Source organism: Megalops cyprinoides, chromosome 2 (assembly GCF_013368585.1).
Source record: "Megalops cyprinoides isolate fMegCyp1 chromosome 2, fMegCyp1.pri, whole genome shotgun sequence".
NCBI classification, from domain to species: domain Eukaryota; kingdom Metazoa; phylum Chordata; class Actinopteri; order Elopiformes; family Megalopidae; genus Megalops; species Megalops cyprinoides.
Genome location: NC_050584.1, coordinates 16,201,360 through 16,227,869, shown reverse-complemented (window position 1 = coordinate 16,227,869; position 26,510 = coordinate 16,201,360). Strand labels below are relative to the sequence as shown.

Genomic DNA, 26,510 nt, shown 5'->3' with positions numbered 1-26,510 from the left:
CTTTGATGTCAGGTATTTTGACAGTCTTTTCACATGCCTCTTCTACACCGTCTCAGTGTTGAGATCCTTCCCACAAAGCCTTGCTCCACTTCAGATGGTCTTGAGCAAGAGTGCAGCAAGTGCCAATATAAATGTTGCACTTTTTCATGGCTTGAAGGCACTGTTTTGTCCCTTTCAGCTGCATCGGCCCTTTTTCAGCTGTGGAAAAAGACTCTCATCAGGGGGTGGGAGTCTGCCAGGCAGATGGCTAGACCTGTCTAGTGAAGTTAGTGGTGGCTGGCAGATTTTGTTTCTGACAAGTTGCTGGTGTCTGTGCACTTATCCTCCCAGCTGATTGTCAGCGTTTGAGTGTTTCAGTGTCCTGAGGTCTATCTAGTGCTTCTCAACTCAAATCAATCAATCAGTCCAATTTTATTTGATATAGTCCGTGTGTGTGTGTGTGTGTGTGTGTGTGTGTGTGTGTGTGTGTGTGTGTAGAACGTGCTGTTTGTGCTGATCAGGGGATGAATTCCTTGCGTGGACCCAGAGTATATTTTGAAGTGTGGGATCTTGATTATCACTGCAATGACCTGGATCTGATCTCTTTTTTTGTGCATTTCATGATCTGAAAACACATTTATATTAAGGACACAGTTACGGATGGTTTTGCCGTTGTGGTGAATGTAAATGTGATCAATATATAAATAATATATTTGTATTTAAGGTGTAAATGGCAACTTTTGTAAATTGCTATCTTGCGCTCAACAGGACTGTGACCTGCTTTATTTTCCCAGCGTGAGTGTGTCTGTTAGAAAGTAGATGGAAAGAGATGGGTTGCGAAACGCATCAAATCTTATTTGCTTTGCAGATGCCCTTATCTGGGCCGGCTTACTGAGCTTACATTCTTACAACTCGTAGAGGTTCAGGCTGCCATTTGCCCAGCTGGGTTTACAGGAGTAATCGTGCAGATAGGCCTTCTGAGCCTGTGACCCTCTAGCTGTCTTAACCACTTCCCCCACTTCCCCTCATAGTTTCTGTGGTATAGACGATGTGCCATTTTTCTTAAAGTTGTTACCGAGTGCGGTTGAATATTATTGAGTTTCAGGTAACAGAGAAGAGGACCTCAAAGGGCTATTCTGTCCTCGTCTGCTTTGTGGTGTGTCAGTAACTCTGAATTCCTGAAAGTATGGAATTGAAAAACTGAAAATGTTATTATTCAGAACAAATGGAAGTGCATTGTGGTTGGATGAAAACATAATTTAGAAATATTTTAAGACATATTTCCTGAAACAGTACTTGGATGAGCAGCTCTGCGTTTTTTCATTCATATATTGAGCTTTTTCTGTTTCCCCTGGGGAAACCTGTCTGATCCATCTAGGATTAATTGTTAAACTGCAGTGATTGACCACTTAACTAATAACTGCCATTGGGCTGATTACATTTTTGGTTGATTACTTTCTGGCATTAGATAATTAATTTACCCATTAATCACTTTGCTGTCATACCCATGGTTCTGCAGTCTATACCTGATGTAATAAAGTAATGCAGTATTTGTAGGATGTAATTCAGTACTCTTTCAAGCAGAGTATCATATTTACTGCATTGTTAAATGCTGTAATTTTGCCCATGCCTATTGAAATATTCAGTAGATTGTTGAATCAATGTTCTGTTCAAATGAATCAGTTATAAGATTGTCTTTTATCAAAGCTTTCCAATCAGCTGTCAAAGCTTTAAAGCAAGTCATTGAATTAGCTTGACTGCATCAGGATCATAGAAAACATAACTTCATATAGTGAGAATGACTTTGTGAGAATGGAGTCTATGATGTGGACTGTAGGATGCAGTGTTTTAATGCTAATATCATTCAGTGATTTAAGTGGGTTGCACAAGATTTTCTGTCCTTTTGTTCTGTGTGCATATCGTGCTTAAACTCCTAAATGGTTGACTGCTACATCAAGAAGAACAGAAGATGACACAAAAATCTTCTCAAATCAATGTTTTTGAATGCCAAGTTCAGTTTTTTTTTTTTTCTCAGGAAGACCATTAGTTGAGTAAACAAAATTAATCTTGCTCATGGAAGCAATTCCAATTGAAAAGCTGTGAAGAATAAGCATACATCACACAAATGAAGATTGGCTGCCGTGAACAGGAAATGCACGCTGCTCCTGAAAATTACACTTCAAGTCCATGCTTTAAATCCCTAATAGGATTGTTGGGCATACATTTATAATGTGTTTCTGTAAGCACGATGATAGCTTGAACATATAATGTTGATGGAGGAATTTATTTTTAAACTACTTGTTTTCAAAGTGCCATAGGAATATTATTCTCTAGCGTAACTAAATCCAGGCAGTAATCAGTGCTGTTTCTGAGACCACTCTCCCGTATTTAGCACAGTCACCGAGTCATCTGCCATGTTTTAAGTATAACCTGTTTAATATGTAACATGAAGATAAGTCACTGGGATTATTAACATTAGAAGAGGCCATGTGGCATAGCTTGGTGAGTATGACACCTACGGTTTTACCGATTACATAAAACAATGTCTTCCCTGAGTGTGCTGGCACTTTGTGTGGGCTGAGTGAGTAAGAGTGTCCTCATTTCTGGGCTGACCTTGGAGCGGTCCAGAGGGTAACAGTAGCTTTAATCTGATAAATCTCACTGGATCCGGGGGGAGGGGCAGGAATACCAGGCAGAATTTGGGGCTTCCAACTACATGTTTAAATCGATATATGGTAACCATTCTAAGAGATGTGGTAGAGCAGCGAACTGGAATGGAAACACCTCTGTCGAGGAAAGGGGGGGGGGGGAGCATTATGAAGATGAATTGCTCTTGGATTGGTTTTAACTTACTTATGTATGCAGTAGTATGGCTTTGAATTTTAAAAAGAAAGAGTGCAAAGAAAGTGAGGCTTCAAGTGACTTAATATACAAGATTTGCTTTCTTAAACTATGATGCTCCACAACAAACTACAACTTTTTCAGTTATCTTATTCAATTAATTTCACTAATGAAAAGAATTCTGCATATGTAATATTAATAAATAAGTAGTGAAGTTTACCATATAATGTTTTAGTCTATTCCGTAATTATTATTCTGTCTCATAGTCATTTGATTTGTCTTTAATTTCAGACATTATCAAAAGGAAATATTTTATCCTCCTTGGTGGAATGTTTTTCTCCCTTTCAGGACTGGTTGACATGCATTCGATGCAGTCCCTCCAACCAAATGAATCCTTATCAAGCTAATGCCATTATATCCCATTGCCTCCACTATGTCTGCGTGTTGTTTTTCGTCCTTTAATTGCTGGTTTTGAAGACTTGGCTGTCAATTTGCTAATGTCATGATTTCCATTTCTTTGACAGATCTTCAGGAGATGTTGGCTGGTGTTTAAGAAGGCGTCAAGTAAAGGGCCACGAAGATTAGAAAAATTTCCTGATGAGAAAGCAGCTTACTTCAGGAATTTCCATAAGGTGTGTTGACTTCTTTATTATTTGGGGTTCCTGATTTAGAATAAAATACTAAGACATAAATTTTACATTGAACTTTTTATCACTACGTTTCACTTAAAAACCAATGACATTTAGATGTATAACCTTTTTCCATCTGAACTATGGCATGAATGCTGGGGCCATGTAAGGGAATTCTTTCACATGTATGTAAAAAAAAATGTATTCTGCTGTTGAATGACATTCCCTCATGTCTGTTTAACTGTCAAACTTCAAATTACATCGACCAGTGTTTGGGTACTAGTTTCTGCAGCAACAGCCTTGAAATGCTGCTTATTTGCAGTAAATCAATCATTGAGGCTAGCATTTTAAAAAGATTGACCTCACATTTATTTTAAATTCCTCCATTAAAATGCTCACACTCTGATAATGCTTGGACAAGAAATATATCATTTCAGAAATTAGTCTGGGATTTTATAGGGTAAAGCTTTTGTCTTTAAAGTCATTTAGCAGTTTTCCCCAAAACATCCATTAGTCTGCAAGCAAAGAAGAGTATGAGAAGAGTAGCTGCATTACTAGCATAATGGCTGAGGGATGCCTTTATTTTCAGTCACTAAGTATTGTAATCAGTAGGTATGATCAATGGCTATTGTTAATTGCTATCCAGCCAATAGGAGTGGCATATGTCAAGTTAGCAGATGTGGTAACCTTAAATGATGGTGACAAATTTGCTGCAGAGTGCATTAAGCACATTTCAGTCTCATTCATGTCATAAAGAGGCCATAACTGTATAACTTTAAGGGATGTGGTGCAAGCCAGACATATACTCTAAATTGCGTGCTTAGGGGGTGATCTGAAGTTCACATTAGAATTTGTAATAGCAAAGTTGTTTTATCTGTGTTATGCCCTGTGGTGATTACTGTCATTGTGATTATGCCGTTAAGTACAATCACAATCAGGCGTACCAGAAAGCATAATTTACTGTTTTTTATTTTTGCTCATTACCTGAGTTTTTTATTTATTTTGAAGAAAATATATTACCTTTTTATACATTGGCTTTTGCGTATGAATTGAAGGAATCTTGCCATACTTGGATCCACACAAAACAACAATTAATCTGGAGGAAAAAACAATTCAGCCTTATGTTCATAACTTTCAGCCTTATTCTCAAAAGCCATAAAAATTTTGAAACGAGGCAAAGGCCTGGGTTGAAGTTAAGGTTTTTGTGGCTCAAGGTAGAACCTGTTTAAAGTGTCTTTAAAATGAATCTTTTGGCTTGTTTCCAATTCAAAAATGATCATCTTTTTAGTCATTTAATAAAATGAATCATAGCCTCACAAAAATGGTAAAAAAGGCTTAATCAATGAAAGAATATTATGTATAGGAATAAAGTATTGAAGCTGAAAAGAAAATAAGAATAATGGGCTTCCTGAAAAAGAACAAAAACATTTGTCAGTACTACATGACATTATGTGACTACTTATTCAACCATAGAAGTAACGCGTTAAGACACATTTATACAATTTGTTCACAAAAATGGGATCAAATTTTTATGTTTGTATCCTGATTTTCTATTTGATTTTCTTCTTTTATTTGTAATAGTAAAACTTGTGCTCAGATAGGTAAAATATACAGTCACACAACTGAAAACACTAAGGTAACAAAATAATACTCACCATGAAAATAATATTCACCATTTTTTTTCTGTCTTAAGTGCTACTTTTTTACTTATTCTTGCAGTTGCTCAACACCTGCTTTATTATCATATCCAGGGCTCTGACAGCCTTGTTAATTCCACATTACCTTTATTTGCATATTGTTTCCTAATGAGAGGTCTCTGTGATGATGATGTTAGCCTGAGGGATTCCTCTGTCAAACCTCTTAGAGAACATAAAGTTATGCAGTTAGCCAGAAGTTGCAGTGCAGTTGGCTAGAACTTCCAGGTGATATTGTCCCAGAATTCACACCTTAACACTTCAAAATAAACAGTACCAAGAGAGGTTTGCAGGTTTTAAAAACTGTTAAAAAGCTCAAAATGTTGTGAAAGTGTCAATTGCTAGGAAAATTAAATTATGTGTCATACAGAAGCAAATTCATGGAACTTTTTTCTTTCCTGAGGTTTTAATTAGTCTGCCATTGTCTGTGAAGATGTTCAATGCAATATTCATCTTTTAATAAGACTATTCATTAAAAAAAAACTGGAAGCATTGCAGAGATTCCTTTGTACAGTAAATTCTACAGATGAATGCACACTTTCTTTTGGAAGGGGGAGGAGAGGTGATTTGACCTTGTCTTTCTGATTAAATACCAGGCTAACAAAATACAAGAAGTAATCTCAGGAATAATCTGGGGAATTGTTAACAGACTGAATACTGTCAGTCATCACTTGACATGGCCTTTTGGAATCTCTTCTCGGTACTCTTTCCTTTGTGAAGTATAATTAGAAGCAAAGTTGTTCTTTGATCTTTGTATCCTCATTTTTTTTTTTTTTTTTTACCATTTTTATATTGCAGATATCCATAATATTATTCCCTCATTAGTGTATAGTTTAACATACCTAACATTCTCATTGTTTTTTGGTTTATGTTCCCTATAAAAACGTTTAGCTCATTGAATGCCAGCAAAATATTACTTTGAGCACAAAGAAAACACTCATGGGACACTGCCAATTTTAGATGCAGCACACTTGACAATGTCCATTTGTCAAAGTTGTTGACCCTTTCAACCATGTCTGTTCATTGCAGACAAGCCATGACCTTGGTTTTCTTCAGGACAAAGACGACAGATTGCAATTCGGTTCAAACGTAGTGAGTCCTTGGATGCTTTTTGTTTCATGTGGTTTTAAGATGTTGTTTCTTTTCTTTTTTTAAGTCAACCTCATGTGATTAATCTATGGAAATTATATGGCTGTTAAAATTTGATGAAGATGTATTGGACAATTTAACAAGTTCCTTCTGGGACTTTTCACATTGGGAAGGAGATAATACTGAATATAATATCTTCTTTTAGTTAGTCATTCCCCTGAAAAGATTATAATTAAGACTTATTATCACACACATTGTCTGCTCATCTTAAATGAGAAACAGGCTGAACAGTCTGATTAAATTACAAGCGAAGATGCAGCCACAGATTGGGACTGTGGCACTACTTCTGATTTTGTTATGTTGTTCCAAAATGTCTCTCAATTAACAAACACTTTAATGAGATTACCCATTCTGCATGGGATATAAATCAAGTTTCTGTAATGTACTGAAGCTCTCAGGAGTCTTTATGGCATATGTAGAATCAGAGCATCATGTAACACTTCTAGTCAGTTGTACTTGGTGTGTGCATACCAGGACATCAGCAGAGTTAATCAGGATATTATGACTTTCAACTACTGAGCTTTTCCACAAAAATTTGCCTTGCTGATGTCCCACTCACATCTATGCTTTAGACAGCATATAATATAGTGAGCTATAAAGGCAGTGGATTTGATCTGGTCTTATCAGGTTTCAATGCCTGATTGCCCTCTGGCTGACGTGGATTAATGCCCGTTGCTGGGTTAGAAAGCTGGCAACACTGGTGGTTGGCATGGCCCAATGAAAAGCAGTTGGCTAAAACCATGACTCTCCTTATGTAGGCATTGATTACATCTGTTCACTTCCTCATTCTGACTGTGGTCTTCAGGGTGCACAATGTGGGAATTTTCAACACTCTTGTGACAAAATAGCCCAGGTACAGGACCCCCAGCCTGCAAAAATTGCACCAAAACCAAGCCCTGTAACAACTGAGCATCTTTTCAATCAAACTGATGCCTTTGTCCAGGTCACTGCCTGGAGCCAGCAGAGCTGGGTATGGAAAGAGCATGCCCATCACACTGCACACCCCCCACCACTGAGCCTGGGTGGATCCTTCGTCCCTTAACAGCAGAGGTGGAAAATGGGACTTCCTGTTGCGGGTGGCAAAACACACATTTACATCCTAAAAAATACCTCTGGCAACTGTTTGTCTGAGTGCACAAAAAATGCGTGCTCTCAGCCGTCCAACCTGGCCTGACAGAAATAATACCATGCAGGAATATAAATGGCATAAAGGAGGCAATATTCTCTCTGTTGAGTCCCACACTTTGCAGACATCTCTTGCCCTCCATACACCATCCATTTGCACATAATGTATGTGCATAATTTGAAAGCTGACTCTCATTGCTCCATGTCTGTTAAATATAGCCTACAGATTCTTTGCAAAATTCATAAAAACCTCTAGCACTCCAATCACCACTAACATATTTCACGTTTTGTTGACATACAGAAGAGATGAAGCAAATGGATACTAGTGAATGTCACACCAATGTACAAGAATGGGGGTTGCTGCGGGCTGTGTACAGGTCGCCCTTTGTCACTGAAATGGCCCAAATTTACTCTGCAGGCAAATAGCCCACATAATTAATCTGCCATGGCATGGGCAATGTGCCCATGCTTTGTTCAGAGTGGAGTACAATCATGTAATGGTAGTTACTTATCAAGAGAGTACAGAGAACATATTGTGAGAGAAAATGTTGACATGGGCAGAATATATTTAATTTAATGTAATCATGTAGTTCTATATTAAACTGAACTTAAAGCACTACAACAAAATCAAGCAAAAGTAGATCCAAAGCAGAAATCATTATTTCATTTATAGTTATTTCATTACTACTAATTGCCATTCCCCATGCAATGCCACCCAATTCATGTCTGTTTATTTAACTGTAAATTTAAGATGCCTCATGGAAACTAGATTTATAATCTGCAACAATGGACTGAGCATTGAGCCCAAGGGTCAGAATACAGTTACTATAATACAAAAAAAAAATTTGGTGTGTGTTTATTATGTGTTTATTCTCCTTCAGGTTATGTGTGATACCCTGCATAGGTGTTGAACATCATTGAGTATTAATACTGCATAGATCTTGAGAAAAGTTTCCAGGTATTACTCAAGAGATTATAGGGTCATGACATACTCCCCCCCCCCCCCCCCACCATTACTAATTAAACAGTTAACACATCCTAAGGACTGACATTGAGAAAAATGTGTTTAGGGTAAAGCAAGGCACTCTAGTAGGGAAAGGTTTTTTATTGAAAGAATCTGCAAAACAGTTCACCATTAATATTTTAAAGGAAAGCAAACATCACAGCAAACAGGGCAGAATGTATGGTTGAGTCAACTATAGGTTGCCTGGAGCCAATTGTGCTATGTTTGATGGTGTAGAACAGAGGTATAGTTTTTCTGGTCTCAGATCCAGGACTGTAGCCCTTGAAGCAAATTAAACGACAATATGACACCTACACAAATCAATGAACAATTCTGATAAACAGAGGTCTGGGAAGGTTGCTTAAAACATGGGAAAATAATGACACAAATGTATGTGAAATTGTCTGTGAAAAGCATCAACATTAGTAAGCATTAACTGGGTCTGATTGGGGCAAAGTTAGTTAACCACAGGCTATTCATTTTAAACGGATGATTAGCAGCTAATTTTTTCCTCATGTTGATGGTGCGAATTAATGTTTGTTTTGCCCTTCTGTCAGCATTGCTTGTAAATGCATTTTCATTAATTACCCATCAATGAAAAATTAAAATTCTGAATGTGATGATTTCATGGGCTTACATGTGGATATAGTAATTATCTCTGATAACAGCTGAGCAGCATCTGTGTGATTCAGTTGTGCTTCTGTCATAGTACAATGGGGAAAATATCAAAAAAAGTTTGTTTTTACCCCCAACTTCACCTTGTACTGGTTAAACATTATGTGAATTATGAGAAATTATGGTGGTGCAAGTTCGGCTACAGTGGTGAAGTGAATTTTGAAGTCTGGTTGTTGGTATTAAAAAAAAAAGAAGCAAGCATATCTGCAGAGGTACCTTTCTGATGCAGAATGTGGGTCTGCAAACATACTCTTAAAGGACAAAAAATAATTCCTCTGTTTAAAACAATCCCTGTTCCTTTATGTCATACCTTTTTATGCTAAACTAATTAGAATGGACTGAATAACCTCAGAATTTACCCTAGACATGGCTTCTTCACTCTGCTAATTCAGTTTGGTAACAATGTTTTCATCTTCAATTTGTAGATAACTGAGCTGCACAACATCAAGAACATAACCAGAATGCCCCGGGAGACGAAAAAACATGCAGTGGCAATTATCTTTTATGATGAGACGTCAAAGACATTTGCTTGTGAGTCAGGTAAGCAATATCTCCTGTCTGATGGGCCTTTCTGGTTCCTGGAACACCAGACTCCAGCGCATTATGACACTGTGCTAGAAACACAGCCAGAGAAAGACGGAGCTTATTCTAGTTGAGTTTCATGGGGATGTATATGAAGGGAGAGATATATTGATTTCCATACAGTAATGTCTAGGTGCTAGTGTATAATGTGACTCAGTCCAATTATACCTTGTTGTAGCAGAGCTCAATTTTGAATTCTAGGCAAGCTTCCAAAAATGGTTTAAATTACCCCTATGGGATATAACAGAGGTGTGCTCTGACGCCTTTCACAGCTTTAAATGAATACATCGTTGCTCTGACTAGCACCTTCAGCAGTAAGAAGACAAAAGAAAAAGACCATGTGCACTTGCTCTAAAATTTGAATGTGATGTCTTTATTTAATACTAACTTCAAGCAACAACCGTATAAACAGATCAAAGGGCAATTCCATCACAGCAAGGTGCAACATAGAAAGGAGTTTACGGTAATTGAGAATATGATTTCTGTTCTTTAAAACTGCATTAAGCCAAACTGTAAATCACTTTTGAAATATAATTAATGTCTCCGTTCACTTTTAAAAATGTTCCCAGGGATGTCAGTCATGGGAATGGAAAAATATAGAGTGGTCCTGCTGAGATGTCATTAGCACCTCAGACTACTTCAGCAGAGCGAAGGGGAGGAGTGGAGTATTCCGCAGAATCATTTCACCGCAATAATTTGTCTTTTGAAAAGCTTTCTCCCTAATATAATTTCAGGAAAAAAAAAGATTGATATCAATTGGGAACTGGGCAGAGTGGAAATAAATGAAGTAGGATGAAGCTTTCGAGATATGTTGTGCTGCTGGAACTTAAAGTTTAGGCCTGCAGTGTGACATTTAAGATGTGTTCAACAAGAGAACCACATTAACCTTGCCACAAGGAATGTCACATATTTTTCTTCAATGTGTGACTGGTATGGCTGTTAATGGCATGGGCAGTATTTATTTATGGATTTTTCAATCCCACAATTTCATATTGAAATATTATTTGAATGGTTTTACCCTGTGTAATAATTAGTGCTGAAATGGATGCACACATTAACAATTGGTAATTTTTACTTCAATTTTCATTACACCATTTTTCCCCAAACTAAAACTGTGACTTAATAAAACATTACACATCACTGTTAATGATGAGATTGCTTAGCGGACAAGCTAAACATAGTTTATTTGTTCATTAGAAAATACTGTTCCTGTTAAAAGAATAAAACCTTTCCTCTCCTCATCATTTTCAGACTTATGTTGCAATAACGCAATTTGATGTTACCAAGATGCACCAGAGTTTCACAGTCTGTCCATACTGGATTTTTAAATGGATGCAGACATTGATAGATAATTGAAAAAAAAAAAGTGTCTCGAGGGTTTAACGGGCTGACGAATGATGTATGACCTGATGGTTCTAAAAGAACCTTTGTGAATAGCACAGTAATGTACTGAACCTTACCAGCGATGAGTCGATTTTTCATACCTGTCACTGTTCACCTCTCACATTCTGTTATGTTTCATGTAAAGATTTTGTTATTGAGGTAGGTAAACATTATGTCTGACAACACGTATCTGTCAAGACCTTGACCTGTTTTATACAGCATCAATCAGAGGTCTCATGACATAACTACTGGCTTCTCGCTGAACCACTGAAGTATCTTGGCAAGTGCTCTTAACTGTAAAAATCAATCCAATCCTGCAAAGTTTAAGCAGTAGTTGTATTGCTTTTGGATGTTCCCAATTAGGAATCTCATTTAACTTGCTTACAATGCTAAAAAAAAAAACCCAGGAGCTTAATGTCATAACTTGATTATTAATAAAATGCAAATTAATGTGTAAATGGATTATATTATTTTTGGCTTGATGTTCTGGAAAACAAATGTATATCCAAAAAGATTGACAGCTCTCAGCCCCCATATTGTTTGTATTGTTTTATAATGTGTAGTGGTAGGGGGTTGATGAATTAAATGCAACCCACCCTGTATTTGTGAATGATTCAAAATTGCTAAGGCTAACGGTAATGCTAAGTGACAAAAGTTGATACATTTGGCCAGAGTAACACCATTTGACAAAGTGTTTGTCATGGAGACATGACTGTTTTTTGTTACTTTAATGCTAATTTAGTCATTATGAAAACAAACTTTACCTCAACAACTTTCTGCACTTATGCAGAAAAGCAGTGAAGTAAGGAAAATGCTGCAAATTTTTTTTGAAATATTCCCCCGGTAAACATCTGTTTCACACACTACACATTCCACAGTGCACTGAAAGAGCCAGTGCCATTTGAAGGATTTGGTGCGTCTCTCACTGAGAGCAACAATTTACAGGTCTTGAGGAAGACGTGATTGTTTTACAGATGTCACCACACTTATTTTTTTTTTACCGCTGATAAATAAAACTAAATCTGTTTCTTAGTGGCTTGTTTCAGTACTTTATTTCTAGAATAGAAACATACCCTCTTCAGGTTTACTGACACTCTCTGTGGTGGGAAAGAAACTGTTAATTTTTTTTTTTAACTGATTGCACCTAGAGTTGACTCAGGAGTGTTGGTGTAGAAGAACGGTGCTCTGCAGAAACAGGTGTAGTTCCATTTAACTCCAGCTTGAACTGTCTACATTCTACTCCGTGAGATTTCTTAAGAGGCCAGTTTGTTCTACCATTGTGAGCTCCCAGTCATTGTGGACAGGTGACATGACTGCTTTTAAACTTGGGCCATGGGCTCAGCTTGTGCTCAAAGCAAGCATCTTGCAAAGCATTTGCGAAGTGAGCCTCTCGGGAGCCTGTCATGGAATGACCGAGAGGCGATAATAAAAAAAATGATGAGGTCAAAAGGTTTGATGAGGTGATGGTGGTTTATTTCACCCAAGCTGTGACCGGTGAAAGTAACAACAAATAATAATAAATTAACAATGACAAAAAAGAAAAAACAAAACAAAACAAAACAAAGAATAACACAAACAAACCAAATGCAAACAATAATTGTCTAAGCAGGCAAAAAGAGAACACATCAATTATACTGCGATTCTCAAACCCACTACACACTTTGCCAGCTTGTCCCATACTGACTGAAAGTTGCTCTTATAAAGGCAATCAGCCATCTTGGACTAAACTGAACAGATTTAAATAAATCAGTCAACTCAACAAAAGCCATACTCCAATAAATACTGGCCTACTAATATCACCCTACCACATCTAAAATGTTTCATGGGTATTTTTGCCCTTCACAACCCAATACAATTCAGTTATGAAAGATTAACCAGCAACCAACGGAAGCTCCCCCACAGTCACCTCCCATGTTGGTCAGCCGCATTTGTCTGCACTCTCCCAAACCTGCAAGTCCCATCAGCCCCCAGCCCTCGGGTCCTTCGGCTGATGGTGTCCTTCCTGCTGGTGCCCTTGGATGCACAGGTAGGCCCTGTTCCCCCCAAACCACAAACATTTCCTTAACTGTAAAACGAGGTGCAATTGACAAAAAAAAATTGTCCAAGATTAGAAATGCTTAATCATTCAGTTGGCCACCCTGCATGTTAAGACATTCTGCCTGTCCTTGTTGATTTGTAGAGTCAGTGGTTTGGGTGTGTTTGGGAGGAGGCAAACAAAGGAGCCGGTGAAATAAAATGGGGATGGTAGATGGTACCATGGTATGTTTTACCCGGATCTTTCTGCTTAGCTGACCTACTTCCATGTAACGGACATGCACTCTGTTACAGAGCCCCATCTTTTTTTTATCCAGACACAGAGATCAAAATTGGCAGTGTACTTGTTAGTTTTGTTCTTTGTGTCATCTGCCTTTTCAAATTAACAATAGTATTGTCAAAATAGCATGTCTGTCATTTCAAGAGCAGTGGTGTTTTTAATTTTTTGCCAAAGTATCTAGATAATAAACCAGGTGTTGTATACACTGTTTAGTTATATGATGTTTTGGCTTGTTAGACAGACAGCGTAATAACATTTTGTTCTTACAGCACAATGCTTTACGTCAAGTATACTGTGTGAATATTGAAAACATTCAACAGTAGTCTGAAGAAGTGCAGTTTTGCACAATAGTAGTACAGTACAGTATTACAAAATACATTTTAATTAGTTGCATTTATATAACTATCTAATTCAATAATATTGCAACCCCATTAAAATTTCACCCTGCTTAATATTAATATATTTTTTATGCATGACAGTAGGAGTGCTAAGAAGGTTATACCCTGAGTTCAGCATGTATGCAATGTATCAGTTTATCTGGAAATAAAAAAAACAGGTTATAGCACTAGGAAAAATCAACAGGAAACTATTTATTAAATGAAATCCCAAGAGCGATTTTATTAAACACTCAATAATTCCCTCTGGTAGAAAGAACTGAAGCAGCAATATAATGAGGAAAAAAAAAAAAAAAGAAGAATTAAACTCCATCAAAATCGGCGTCCGGTCCCTGCTGCAAATTTGGCCGAACTGTAACTCTGTCGCTCCGGTGGGATTAAGTGCTCTTCATGCAGTGCGGTGAACTCTCTCTCTCGATCTTGGCTCAGGTACATGCCCACAGCTGCCATTCTCTGACACTTCCCTTCCCCAGAAGCTCCAGCCATATGGAGCCCCTTTTACTCGGATGTCCACCACATGCGGGGGGACCAGGCCTCCGGTACAAATCACTTCCCTCTCTCTAGGCAGCCGTGTCAAGTCTGCTTTTGCTGGAATAGTCATGGAATGCGTATTACTTAGAGTTTGTGACGGGCTATTTATGGCCTGCTTCTTAGCATTAGGGACTTTTTTCCCTCCCCCCCCCCCTCTTTCGCCTCAGCAGAACAGTGTCAGCACTCGCAGGGTGCAGTAACTTGTTATTTCTTTGTGACACAAGTCCCAGAGCTCAGCTGGATTCCCGCTCGGCCCGCTGATTAAACACCATTTCTCGTGGCTTTTCGCTCTCATGTGGTCCTGTCTGTACCTGGTTAAAACACATAAAAATGTGGAACCCAAAACAAAACGACTGGCTGCGCTTTTTTTTTCCCCATTCAGCCTGCATGCACGCCGCTCGTCACAGTCTGCCATGCTGATGAAGTGTTTGTTTATCCAATTTTCCACTCAGTGGGTCTAGAAGTGTGTGAGAAGTTAGACACACTTAAAGGTCACATTTGTTTATCTCTATAAAAAAAAACTGAAGAAAGCTGCATTTCACTGGGATGTGCCCAATGGTCCAGCCTGTGCAGTACATACAAAGAGGAAAAGCACAGCTCAAGTATTCATATAGTGTTTCCTTCTGTCCTAACCAATAGTTACAGTGACAGATGTGTCAGACATGAAACTTGGCCATGCAAGTTATCTAAAGATTAACACCCTTACTTGCTGTACTTTATGCTTGGATAGCACAAAAATTTACCACAGAACTTTGGAAATGCTTAATGTAAGTTGGCCCATTTTTGCAGGAAGAAAAAGTCACAGAGAAGGTGTTACAACTACAACAAAAAGTTAATGGTGTCATTAGCACCCACTTACTAAAGACAATACAACATTGTTATGACACCAACCTTATTGTTACTCTTCTGTTACCCTGTCTTATATTTAATAGGTATTAAAGATATCTTCTTTTTGTCTTGTGGTTGCAATCTCATGTCATTTTAGCATTATGGTATATTTATTTGTAGAGCAGATGCTGAAAAGTAGGGTGGGGTTATTCAGTTTGTAAGCAGGGATTGCTCCTCTCTTATGGTGTTCCTCAACTGAAGACAGATCATTTAAATGGGGCTGCTCTTTTGTAATAGTCCTGACATAGAGAAGTGTCAGTCATATGGTAATATTTGCCAAGAAATGTGATCCTTCTAAAATATATATACATGTATTTGTTAAAATAAGGTGAATTCTTATTGAATTCTATTGAAGTGTGACTTATGAAATGCTGTTTTCCTCATCTATTCAAGTGAACATGTTTTCAAACAGACAATCATTGATAAGGGTATGATTGGAAAGTATTGGGGTCAATACAGCCATAGTCTCATACACAGTTGTATACAATAAGAGTTAGTCTGAGAAAATATTCTGCACTTCCATTATTATTATTGTTGTTGTTGTCACTGTTTTAGTCCTGATTACCAATTATGAATAAATTCCTGAGACAAACAAAGCTAAACAATCGGATTTGCATAGGATGCCCAGAAGCACTTTTAATATATTGCTGTTGTCATCATTTGCCCACATATGAGAATACTTCCAGGCTTGTATTTTAGTGTTAGTGAACTCGTAGAATTAATTTTCTAAAATGTTCCGCTGCATTCATTTCTGAACCTAGGAGGTGACAGATAATTTATGGGAGTGTCACTATATTGTGATAGAGCACATATTTGCTTGATTAATACAGGGTTACAGGAGATGGCATTTTTACAAATAATTGCTCCTGAATCTGTTGAGTGAAGCTTTTAGGACGCATGATAACTTAAATAGGAAGTATTAGACCAACACAAAAACTCATGAGATTTTTTATGTTGGTTTTTTAGCCTTGAGAGTTATTATTGAATTATATAGTAATGGAAGAATATATCAAAATCTGTAATCTAAGATATGCTTTCTTGGTTCGTCTGGTGTGCCATCATTCTTGGTTTTACGATATCTGTAGAATACCTCCAACTTGAGACTTTTTAGCAGTGTCACTGCTTCCTGTGAAATGACCATCCTTTTCCATGTAATTAACCAGCTGCTCTGGAGCTCTGGGGTAGAGCGCATCTCTGATAAATGCAAACACTTGTTTTCATGTGATACTCTGATTAAAAAAAATGCAATTTTAAGAAAATTACTTTTTGCAGTTCTTTTCAGAAAACAACTGAATTATCATAATCTTTACATTTTCAAACAGAAAAATAAAATGAAAATTGTACCATCTTAAATGTGCTTCCTTTTTTGAATAAGCAATAGCAAACTAAACAAGCCATAGCCAATGCATTTCATTTTGATCAATCTTACACATTACCTTGGATGAATCTGTACCAATCTGGGTTATTTTGGCAGTTCTTAAGGGTCATTTTGCATCAGAAAGCACCCGGAGAAAGGATGTAATAACTAATAGAAAATAGGAGTAATAATGATATATATAATATGGAACTCTTCATTCCAAAATTTCCCAGTGATGTTTACTTCTGGTGATGAAGGAGGCTGTGTATGTGGGTGTAAACATCTTGGGGACGTTGCCAACAATGTCTGTAATATAGAGTACAGCTGGTCATCTATAAAGGCTTTGTATTCCTTGACCTTAATTCTACAATGCAGAGTAATAATGGCCCGATGACCCAATGACTCCCCCAAGATGGCTGCCCATACCATAACAGATCCACCATGATTAACAATTAGGAACAACAAATGTGGGTTAAAGGCTTCCTCAAAACATAGACCCATCCAGATGTAGGAAGAAGAGTAAAAGAGCATGGTATGTCCTTCCACTGCTCAGATTTCTGCTGCTCAGATCTCCAGGTTTTGTGCTTATTACACCAATTTATGCATTGTTGTGCATTGGCCTTGGTTACAGCCAGTTTCTAAATGACTAAATAACTTGTTTGATGTATGCTATCATTATGCTGTTGCCCTTGACACAATAAATAATTTTGCCATTTCTGTGACCAACGCACCAGTAATTTGGGCACCAACTATTTGCCTTCTTTAAATGTCTCATGTCACTTTAGGAACTCACACATTGAAGTGTTGATTATAAAACATCTTATGTAGCAGAAGCATATTGGTATTGACGTTAATATGAAACTTGAGGTAGCTATGAGACCCACTATTTTTATTATTATTATTTTTAATTAATTTTTTGTGGAGTAATAGCAGTAGAGTTTTCCGCTTTCCAGTGATAGAAAGCACTTTCTCTGCCCTCCCTTCAATGTGCATAATAGGCTATTGATTCTCTTGAATTCAGTGCATAAACTAATCTCTCATCTGCTCTGTCGTCTCTGAGAATCCAATCATAACAAAAGCAAAGCTGTATAACTCTGAAAACAAAGGAAGTGCGACAATCAATTATTCTGTGTTCGTGCAATGACTTCCTGTTTTCCTTCGTCTACGGCTTGATGATTTTGACTAATTTCGTCAGAGCTCATCTTCTCTGCCTTGTTTGTATTACCATGAGCAGCAGGCACATGGTTTGTTTGTCCACACGTGTGCCTTTAAAAGCCTAATCCATGACTTACTTTATGTTCTGTTCACAGAGCTGGAGGCCGAAGAGTGGTGTAAACTGCTGTGTGTGGAGTGTCTGGGTACCAGGCTTAATGATATCAGTCTCGGTGAACCAGACCTGTTAGCAGCGGGCGTGCAGAGGGAACAAAATGGTTAGTGTCCAATTAGTCTGAAAAGTTGCAACTTTTGGCTCATTTTTTGTAATGATAAATGATTATATTACCAAATTAAATGTGTTAGCGAAACAAAGGGCTCAAAGGTTTGGCTGGTCTCATGTTTACAGATTATTGGCTCTTACCAAGGTTCTCCATAAGCTCTAATGAGTACTGCTGTGCATCATCGCATTTTCTCATAATGAAGCTTGTCAGAGAGATGGATGGGATTATAGCACTTAAACAAAGTAAAATAAATGTGCTATGGTTCTTCCAAGACATTGCACCCCTGCAGCTGTGTAACTTGAAAGTGAAAATTGGTGATTATTTTGTTGCCATCTTTTAGAATTTAATTCCAATTTGAAATGAAACTAAGATATGAAGCTGCAGTTGTAAGAATGATTGAAGTAGCTGTTACAAAGGTGTGTTTAGTTGTTTTGGTCTGTAAAAATCGCTCTGATTTCTTGGTATGACTTCATGCTTTAACTCGGCTTCATATTTTCTTGTCAAAATACCCTTGACTATCTGAACAAATACATCTAATGGTCAAAATTTGGCTGTAATAGATATAAACCCAGATATGTAAGAGTAATTTACAAAGATGTTCATCCACATAAATCATTGCTTGCAGACATTAAGCAAAAATAGTATTAATGAATGATTCTTTTGAAAGATAATGTACCGTCTTTTAAATAACCCTGGTGGTATGTTTGAAGTTCCTCATAACTGTAAGCAGTTTAAGTCCAAACACAATGAAAGAGTTATACCGAGGCAGTAACTATCTTCAATGATTATTATTTATGTAGTCCTGGATTTTACAAAGGCAACATATTGCAGTTTCTTACATACACTATCTCAGTATTAATTTATTTCTTTGCTTCAGTGTTATTCATGTATTTCCTGCTGGGATGGCCTAAGTACTAATATAACATATGGCAAGGGAATGTTGGTTTGTTTTTATAAAAACAATGTAGTTCATTAGTAATTGATAAGCTAGGGGTTGTTATTTCTTCCATTTGGTGAGTGGGGAGTAATACGAAAGGCTCTGTATTTATACTTCCATTAAAAAATCCCTACCAGCAGGGTCCAATAATTAAATCAGAGTTCATTTTTGCATTCCCAAAATAGCACCGTATTACATAGCCACTTCCTCTCACAAGACACATAGCTTATTTTGAAATATTAGGCATAATTAGCCACTATTAATTTTAATTATAAAGTGCACTCAGCCTAAAATAATTGAGATTGTGCTGAGTTTCAACCCCTTGTTCTTGGAAAATGTAATGACTGCTTGATTTCCACCTCAGCTCCATGGCAACCATCCATTGACCTTCATATTTTCTTTTCAACTTTGGGTCCACACTTGAGAGAAATGAAAATAATAAAGCTCTTGATAAGTACAGCCTGATTTCTCAGAACGATTGTCTTTATCTATTGGTTATATAACATCCATTATACTTTAAAAGGAGCACGCTTCTCAGACCATCTAATTTTTCATTCCTGTTTTTCGTCTAATTTTGCCTTTCTCAGGTTCTCCAAATTGAGAAGTGAATCATTTTAAGAGGAGCCCCTCTTCACAATTCAATATACTGATATGCAAGGGTGGAATGAAACATTTCATAATTAAGGAAATATAATGCACTTCATTTAAAGAAAAAGCCTCAACAGAAGCAAAAGCTAGAGTAGTAATTTGCTTCCTCATTAGTGCATATACATATAAAATGCAAAATGTAAGGGTCCAGTAAGGTAAATAAACACTAAAACAGTGTTTCATAAAATGTTGTACTTGAATTATACTTCATAATATTATAGTGTCCATCATCTTGAGGTGATGATTGATAGGAATTAAACATCTAATGCATTTGTATTGGCATGTTTGTGATTTCAGAGAGATTTAACGTTTATTTGATGCCTACGCCAAATCTGGACATTTATGGAGAGTGCACTATGCAGATCACACACGAGAACATTTATCTGTGGGACATCCACAACGCCAGAGTCAAGCTGGTCATGTGGCCCCTGAATTCCCTAAGGAGATACGGAAGAGATTCAACCTGGTTTACATTTGAATCAGGAAGGTATGGTTCAACTGGTCTGTGCTGCATATATTGTATAAGGATCAAACTGTATGCTGCTGTTGCTGTTATGGATAAGATGTAAATTAAAAAAAAATTGAAACACAAACACATGAAAAAAGTACCCTTTAATTACTTAAGTAAGAAATAAGACAACAGCTATGTTCTCTCTCCATGGAGTGCCTATTTGCGTGTAATACATACTAACTTGTGTATATTTAGCATGTAGACTGGTCAGACATAAAGTTATCATATAAGAGAAAAAACTCCCTGACCATACACGCTTCCATTTATAATCACAGGAAACATTGATCATTAATTGATTATATTAATTAACGATCACCATTTCCTGCCAGTTACAAGTGACAAATTAATACCAAAATCTTTATCACATCTGTTGACCTTCACTGGAGATAAAGTCATGCCCTCAGTGGAATCAACTTTGAAGGAGTTTTGATACATTATAGCTTCACAATCATCCTCCACCTTTTCTTTCTTTACAGCCTCGATATTTCACTGTAATGATAGTGATGATAGTTTTATTTGTGATACACTCCAGTAATCTGTATCTTAAAAATGCAAGTAATTTTAATATCATCTATGTTTTCATCACTCTTCTCGCTCGCACACAGAAAAAAACAATATCCTTGCTGATTAATCTTATATTGCCTCCAAGATACATTTATAAAGCTCTGTTGTTAATCCTGAGATTTCCAGCATGTCAGTCTACACATGATACTGTTCTTATCTGGCTGTCTACTGTGGTGGAGAAGTTAATTTACCACTTCAAAACTGTTTCATTCTTCTCTGTTCTGCTATCTCCCTGTGATACATCTGAAACAAGGCCATAAAGCGCTCTGCCTGCTCCATCCTTCACCTTACCGTTCTCCTCTCGAGCTCATTTTCAGTCGCACGGTAAAGCAGACAGTGGTCTCACGCTTTTTATCAGCACAAATATTGCATAGTTCAAAAAGCAAAGAGTGGCTTTGCTAATAATATATAATTAATTATATATAATATATAAATAATGTGTACTGACATGCATTAAGAGCGTGAAAGTAAAAGTGTGACAACGTCTATGGAAGATGCCACTCTGTGGAATGAAAAAAAGGATACATTATGTTTTGCCTGTGAAGCCACAACGAGGATCTGTTCCTGCATTCCAGAATGTGTGACACTGGAGAGGGACTTTTCACGTTTCAGACGAGAGAGGGAGAAATGATCTATCAGAGAGTACACTCTGCCACGCTGTCCATTGCAGAGCAGCACGAGAGGATGCTAATGGAAATGGAGAAACATTCACAGGTAGGTACCGCAAAACCCTTTGCTCATCATTACATTACATTATTGCCATTTAGCAGATGCTCTTATCCAGAATGACTTACATAGGTTACAAATTTAGTAGTAATTTACCCCACAGCTGGGTATTTACTGAGGCATTTGTGGGTTAAGTACTATGCCCAAGGGTACAACAGCAGTGCCCCAGCAGGGAATCGAACCAGCAACCTTTTGGTTGTTTATATTATATTTATTTTATATTTATATTTAATTTATATTAATTATATTAATTTATATTAATTATATTTATATCAATCATATCAATTTATATTGAAGTCCTGGTCCCTACCACAATGCTACACTGCTGCCACTTTTTTTGTAAACTTTTTTTTTTATATCATGTTTTGCACAGACAGCATTGCTTCACAGATGGTCTATGGGCAGTGATCCTCACATTGAATAACCAGAGTTAAAGCCTACCCCTATCCTGTGTTACCAGTCCTCCACCCTTGAATAAATGACTCACACCTCCAGTGATTGCTGTTGTTGATTTTCTTCCCTCTGCTACATCATTACTCTCCTTTTTATTTTTCTTTATTCGTTTACCCCGCAAATCTCTGTCGGGGGTGGGAGGGTTGGCAGGCCCCATCCATCTGGCCAGGTTTTCAGACCTGTGTCCTGTGGGGTTCTGTGCCAAATTTACTGTTAACTCCAAAATCTATCCTGTTTTGGGCGTTGCATGGACTACATCACAAATCCGCTTCATAGGATCTCGTGGGAGACCCCATTTTGTTCACAGCACATATTGGGATTCATAGGCAGTTCCATCTATTTTTTTGTTGTTCTAATGCTGTGTAACATCTAGGCCAGGTTCCTTCACAGATTCTGAGTATGGTGCTGTTTCATTTCATGGTGAAGAAAAGAGGAATACTGGTATGCTGTTATAATGGAACTACACCAGAGTGTAACGACAATGAAACTTTTTAACAGCAAGATATTCATTGAAAGCCAACCCTTACTATATTTAGTATGTAAACAGATCTTGTTTTTGTTTGGCTATCTTATTGTAACTATTATAAATGTTTACCATTCCCAGTTTGTCCTGATTGAAATGATAACAGATAATATGATGGATGATCTGTTTCCTCTCCTTGAAAATTGCATCAAGTGTACTACCCAGTTAAAAGATTAATGGGCCTCATAAGTCGACTAATTTATCCTGAATACTGAAAAATCCTCGAAAATTAAAAACAAGAAGTGAAGTGACTGTCAGCAGGTAATGGTTTGAAAAATATATAATGATTTACTTTGTGTTCCAGACACACTCAAATGAGACAACATTATCAAAGTCAATATCTCTGCCACGGAGTGCTTACTGGCATCACATCATGCGTCAGAGCAGTGTGGGGGATATCTACAGTTTCCAAGGTAAGACAGCCTGGGGACGTTTCGCTGAATTTGACATTCAGTGGTAATGCAACCTCTGGGTTTTCCTGTGAGTATCATGATTATGGAGAATTTTTAATGGTTTTCACAGATTTCAGTTGACACCGAAGGTGCTGTAGGTTTTGAGGATGCAGAGAGATCAGGCTTAAACTGGAGAGGGGGAAACTGGATGCAAAGGGGATATACAGTTCTTCCGGTATTACAATAATCCCCATAAATATCCAAGCCTATACTTTATGTTCAGATGCCATTTCAGCGGGTCAGAAGGCACTTTTCATGAGCTGATGCCTAAATGTTGTTCATGATTGTGTGTAATATTTTGTCGCAAAATAGTCCACCCACATGGTCCATGGAAAACATTTGAATGTATGGCACTTAAAACCTGTTTTTTAATTGGTTAAAGCTGCCCTCTGTTTAAAATAGATCCTACATCTCCCTTCATCCTTGGCCCACTGTCAATGCTATGGAGTTGAGCTATGCTAAATAAACTAGTGAATAGGAGTGGAGTAATGAACGTTTTTTCTTGAGCTATGCTAAACAAACTAGTGAATAGGAGTGGAGTAATGAACGTTTCTGTCACGCTTGAGAATAATCAAGAATCAACAGTTCATAGTGCATCAGCTACTGTTTGGTTGTGATATCAATTATGGTTTTGAAATGTGCTCAGTCGTATAAATTAGACTACCTTTAGTGAGAGACCCTCTAATAAGTACGGTGTCCTCTGCAAATGAGCACAAGCTTATATTGAGAAAGTGTTTCATTTGTTGGATGTAACTGGTATCGTATTACATGGTTTTGTGTATGTATGTATGTATGTATGTATGTATATGTATGTATGTACTGAGTTCTGACTGATGAGATCATGGCTTTTTTATTTGGATTAATCATATACAAAAATGGAGGGGGACAGAGATTCCATGCAGCAGGTGTGTAAGGTGGGGGTGGGGTTTAGGTTCATGTTTTGAGTGCATGAGTGCATTGGCTTCCCAGGATTTATGTGTGTAGGGTGTCGAGTATTGGGAGAGGGTAGTCAATAAGATTGAGAAGGGAGATTGGCTTTGGAGGGCAGCATGAAGTAGTATGTTGCCTGACAAATCTGCACACATTCTGTTATTTACAATGAGTTTATATGCTTTTGTATAGGATGTAATTTCTGCAGCCAGTTTAAACCTGGGGTAGACTATAACTGGTGTGCCAGTTTAAAGGCTCCACAATTATCTTTACAGTCTTTAAAAGATTAGTTAGATTAGAAAATGTCACATATATGTATATAATATAAACAATATAAACATTTCTCATGATTACACGTTCTGTCAAACTTATGATACAGTATCTGTCACCATAGCCAGTTAATTTTTATATTGGAATGGTCAGAACTTCAAATTTGTGTCTACTCTTTCTTTGGTAACAGTATGGTTTTTAAACTAAAGTTTTACATATATTAATTGAAGCCATTTTCAAGCAATGCTGTTGATCTTCCTCTCGTCAGTTGGTTGTTTTTTTCCCCTGTTTTTTTCATTAAAGAGAGCCATGGCAGCCCAGTAAACCTACAGTGTGGCTAATGGGGAAGACACTTACTAAAGCAAGCATTTGTCACAAAGAGGAACAGAACTCCCTGCAGTCATGAGTTAAAATGAGTTTTATTTTTTCCCTTTGCAATGTTAGAACAAGGTAGCTGAGTGACAGGGAGAAGAACATGTTGCGAGATTTATGAGAAAGTCGAGCAGTGACTCACTGCCTCTGTTGTGTAAAGCAGAGGGTGGTTTGGTCTCATCATGCTAGGACCCTATTTACACCGACTGAGCTGAATGTTCGCTCGAGGCCTTCTGACTCAGTAGAGCATTTTCTGTGTTGGTGGATAAATGTATTTGTAGAATGACACCGAGTGTAAAGATTATATTACATTTAAATTGATATAATCGGGGATGGCATTGCTGAGCTTCGAAAGAGTAGTGTGAAATATTAGTTTGCATCATTCCTTTGTGTGCTATTTTTCCAACATAAAAGACCTTTCAAAGTAAATGTGCAGACCATGATTAAACAATAGGCAATCTCTAAATATGTGCCTCTTAATGCACACATCTTTGGAGTTCCACACTGTTATCACAAATTACACTATATAGGAAAAAATACCACAACTCATTTGTTATTTTTGGCATTGCTGTTGCTTTCAGGGCTGTAAATATCTAATGTAGAAAGCATTTGGCCATCTAATTTGTCTCCATTTCAGGAGATTTAGCAGATTTTTTTTCTGCATTATGTCTACCTTATGAATGTGAATGTAACCTTAACCCTAACCATTCACCATGAAGCTAGATGGAAAAGGTGTTTTAAGAGGTTTCTGATCACAGTGTTTGATTACGCAAGCCATATGCTAGGCTTAATGGGTACTGAGGCCAATACAACATCTTTCCAGACCATGTATCCATTCATAATAAGCATGATAAAAAAGAATCCTGCTACTTTCATTAGATAGTAGTAACTATGTAAAAATTTAAATAGTATAATGGATAAATTTTCCAGATCTTTCATAATTATTAAGCATGGTTAAGGTCATGGCTTTCCTTTCAGAGAAAAGCCATAACAGCAGCTACTATAGTGCCACTGAGTGATACCTTTTTTTTCTGTTTTGGTCATGTGTGCTATTTTTTGTGATACAGTTTAATGTTTTTAGAATCACTCAGATCATAGCCATATTGTTCACAAACAATACTTCGTACACCAGAAAACAGATGGGATGGGTCTTGGTTAATTATGCATTTAAACAATCATTTAAATAATAAAAAAACAACAAATCTACACCAGTATTCTACTTTTTGAAAGTTTTGTGGAAGCTTCTGAAACTATAAAGAGACATCCAAATGTTTCCTTTTTTCCCTGCGGTATAAAATGAGAGAACAGAAATCTATTAGTAGCATGCATTACCATGGTTAAGGTCAGATACCTCTCCAAAGACTGCAGGCAAAATGCTCATTGATCTCCACAATTTGAGAGGAGCTATAAAAGAAATCTCAAAAAGCTGCATCTACTAATTTCCAAGCAGGCAAGTGGTTTGGGAGGCAAATGTAAATCCATAGACAACAGAACCAAACCAAACAAACAGGCATCTACAGCATACGTGTCAAAAAGAAGCATTATTTCTTTCATGAATGTGACAGTCATGGCCAGGTTGTAAGGAATAAGCCTCTTCTGAAGGCAAACCACTTAATGAGGCACATCAGATTTGAAACATGTCTTATGGTCAGATGAAATAAAAATTAAGTCTTTTGGACCTGCCTGCCAACATTATATTTGGTATATGATGTTCATGTTGAGAAAAAAACATGGCCTCTGTGAAATATGACAGGGGGTATATTATATTTTGGGGTTACTTTACATCTGCAGGTCCTGGAGCCCTTGTTAAGATGTAGGAAAAAATCATTAAGTGGGTATAAAACACATTTTTTCAGCTGGCCATCACAGTCTCCAGACCTCAGTCCAATTGCACATTTGTGGGTTAAACTGTAGAAAGCAGTATATAAACCAAAACAAAAGATCTGCCTCAGAGGTGCCAGATTCTCATACAACACTACAGCATCTTACAGTATAGTGTAATCATAATTTGTAACATTGTAATAAATAATACATATTCATTAAATAAAAAATAATAAATTGGTATTCATTAACAATATGACATTTCTTGGTGCAGCGCATTAAAATTAAAGATTAACATAAAAAAAACTAAACAGAAATAATT

General features: G+C 37.2%; 1 protein-coding gene across 1 annotated transcript in view; it reads left to right on the top strand.

Moving 5' to 3' along the window:
- Positions 1 to 26,510, top strand: part of dok6 (docking protein 6) — a 57,604-nt gene that overhangs the window by 25,192 nt on the left and 5,902 nt on the right. Inside the window, exons 2-7 of the mRNA XM_036522329.1 lie at positions 3,345 to 3,452; positions 9,521 to 9,635; positions 17,856 to 17,975; positions 19,864 to 20,053; positions 21,217 to 21,355; positions 22,648 to 22,756. Coding sequence (XP_036378222.1) covers positions 3,345 to 3,452; positions 9,521 to 9,635; positions 17,856 to 17,975; positions 19,864 to 20,053; positions 21,217 to 21,355; positions 22,648 to 22,756 — 781 coding nt within the window. The remainder of the gene's footprint in view (positions 1 to 3,344; positions 3,453 to 9,520; positions 9,636 to 17,855; positions 17,976 to 19,863; positions 20,054 to 21,216; positions 21,356 to 22,647; positions 22,757 to 26,510) is intronic.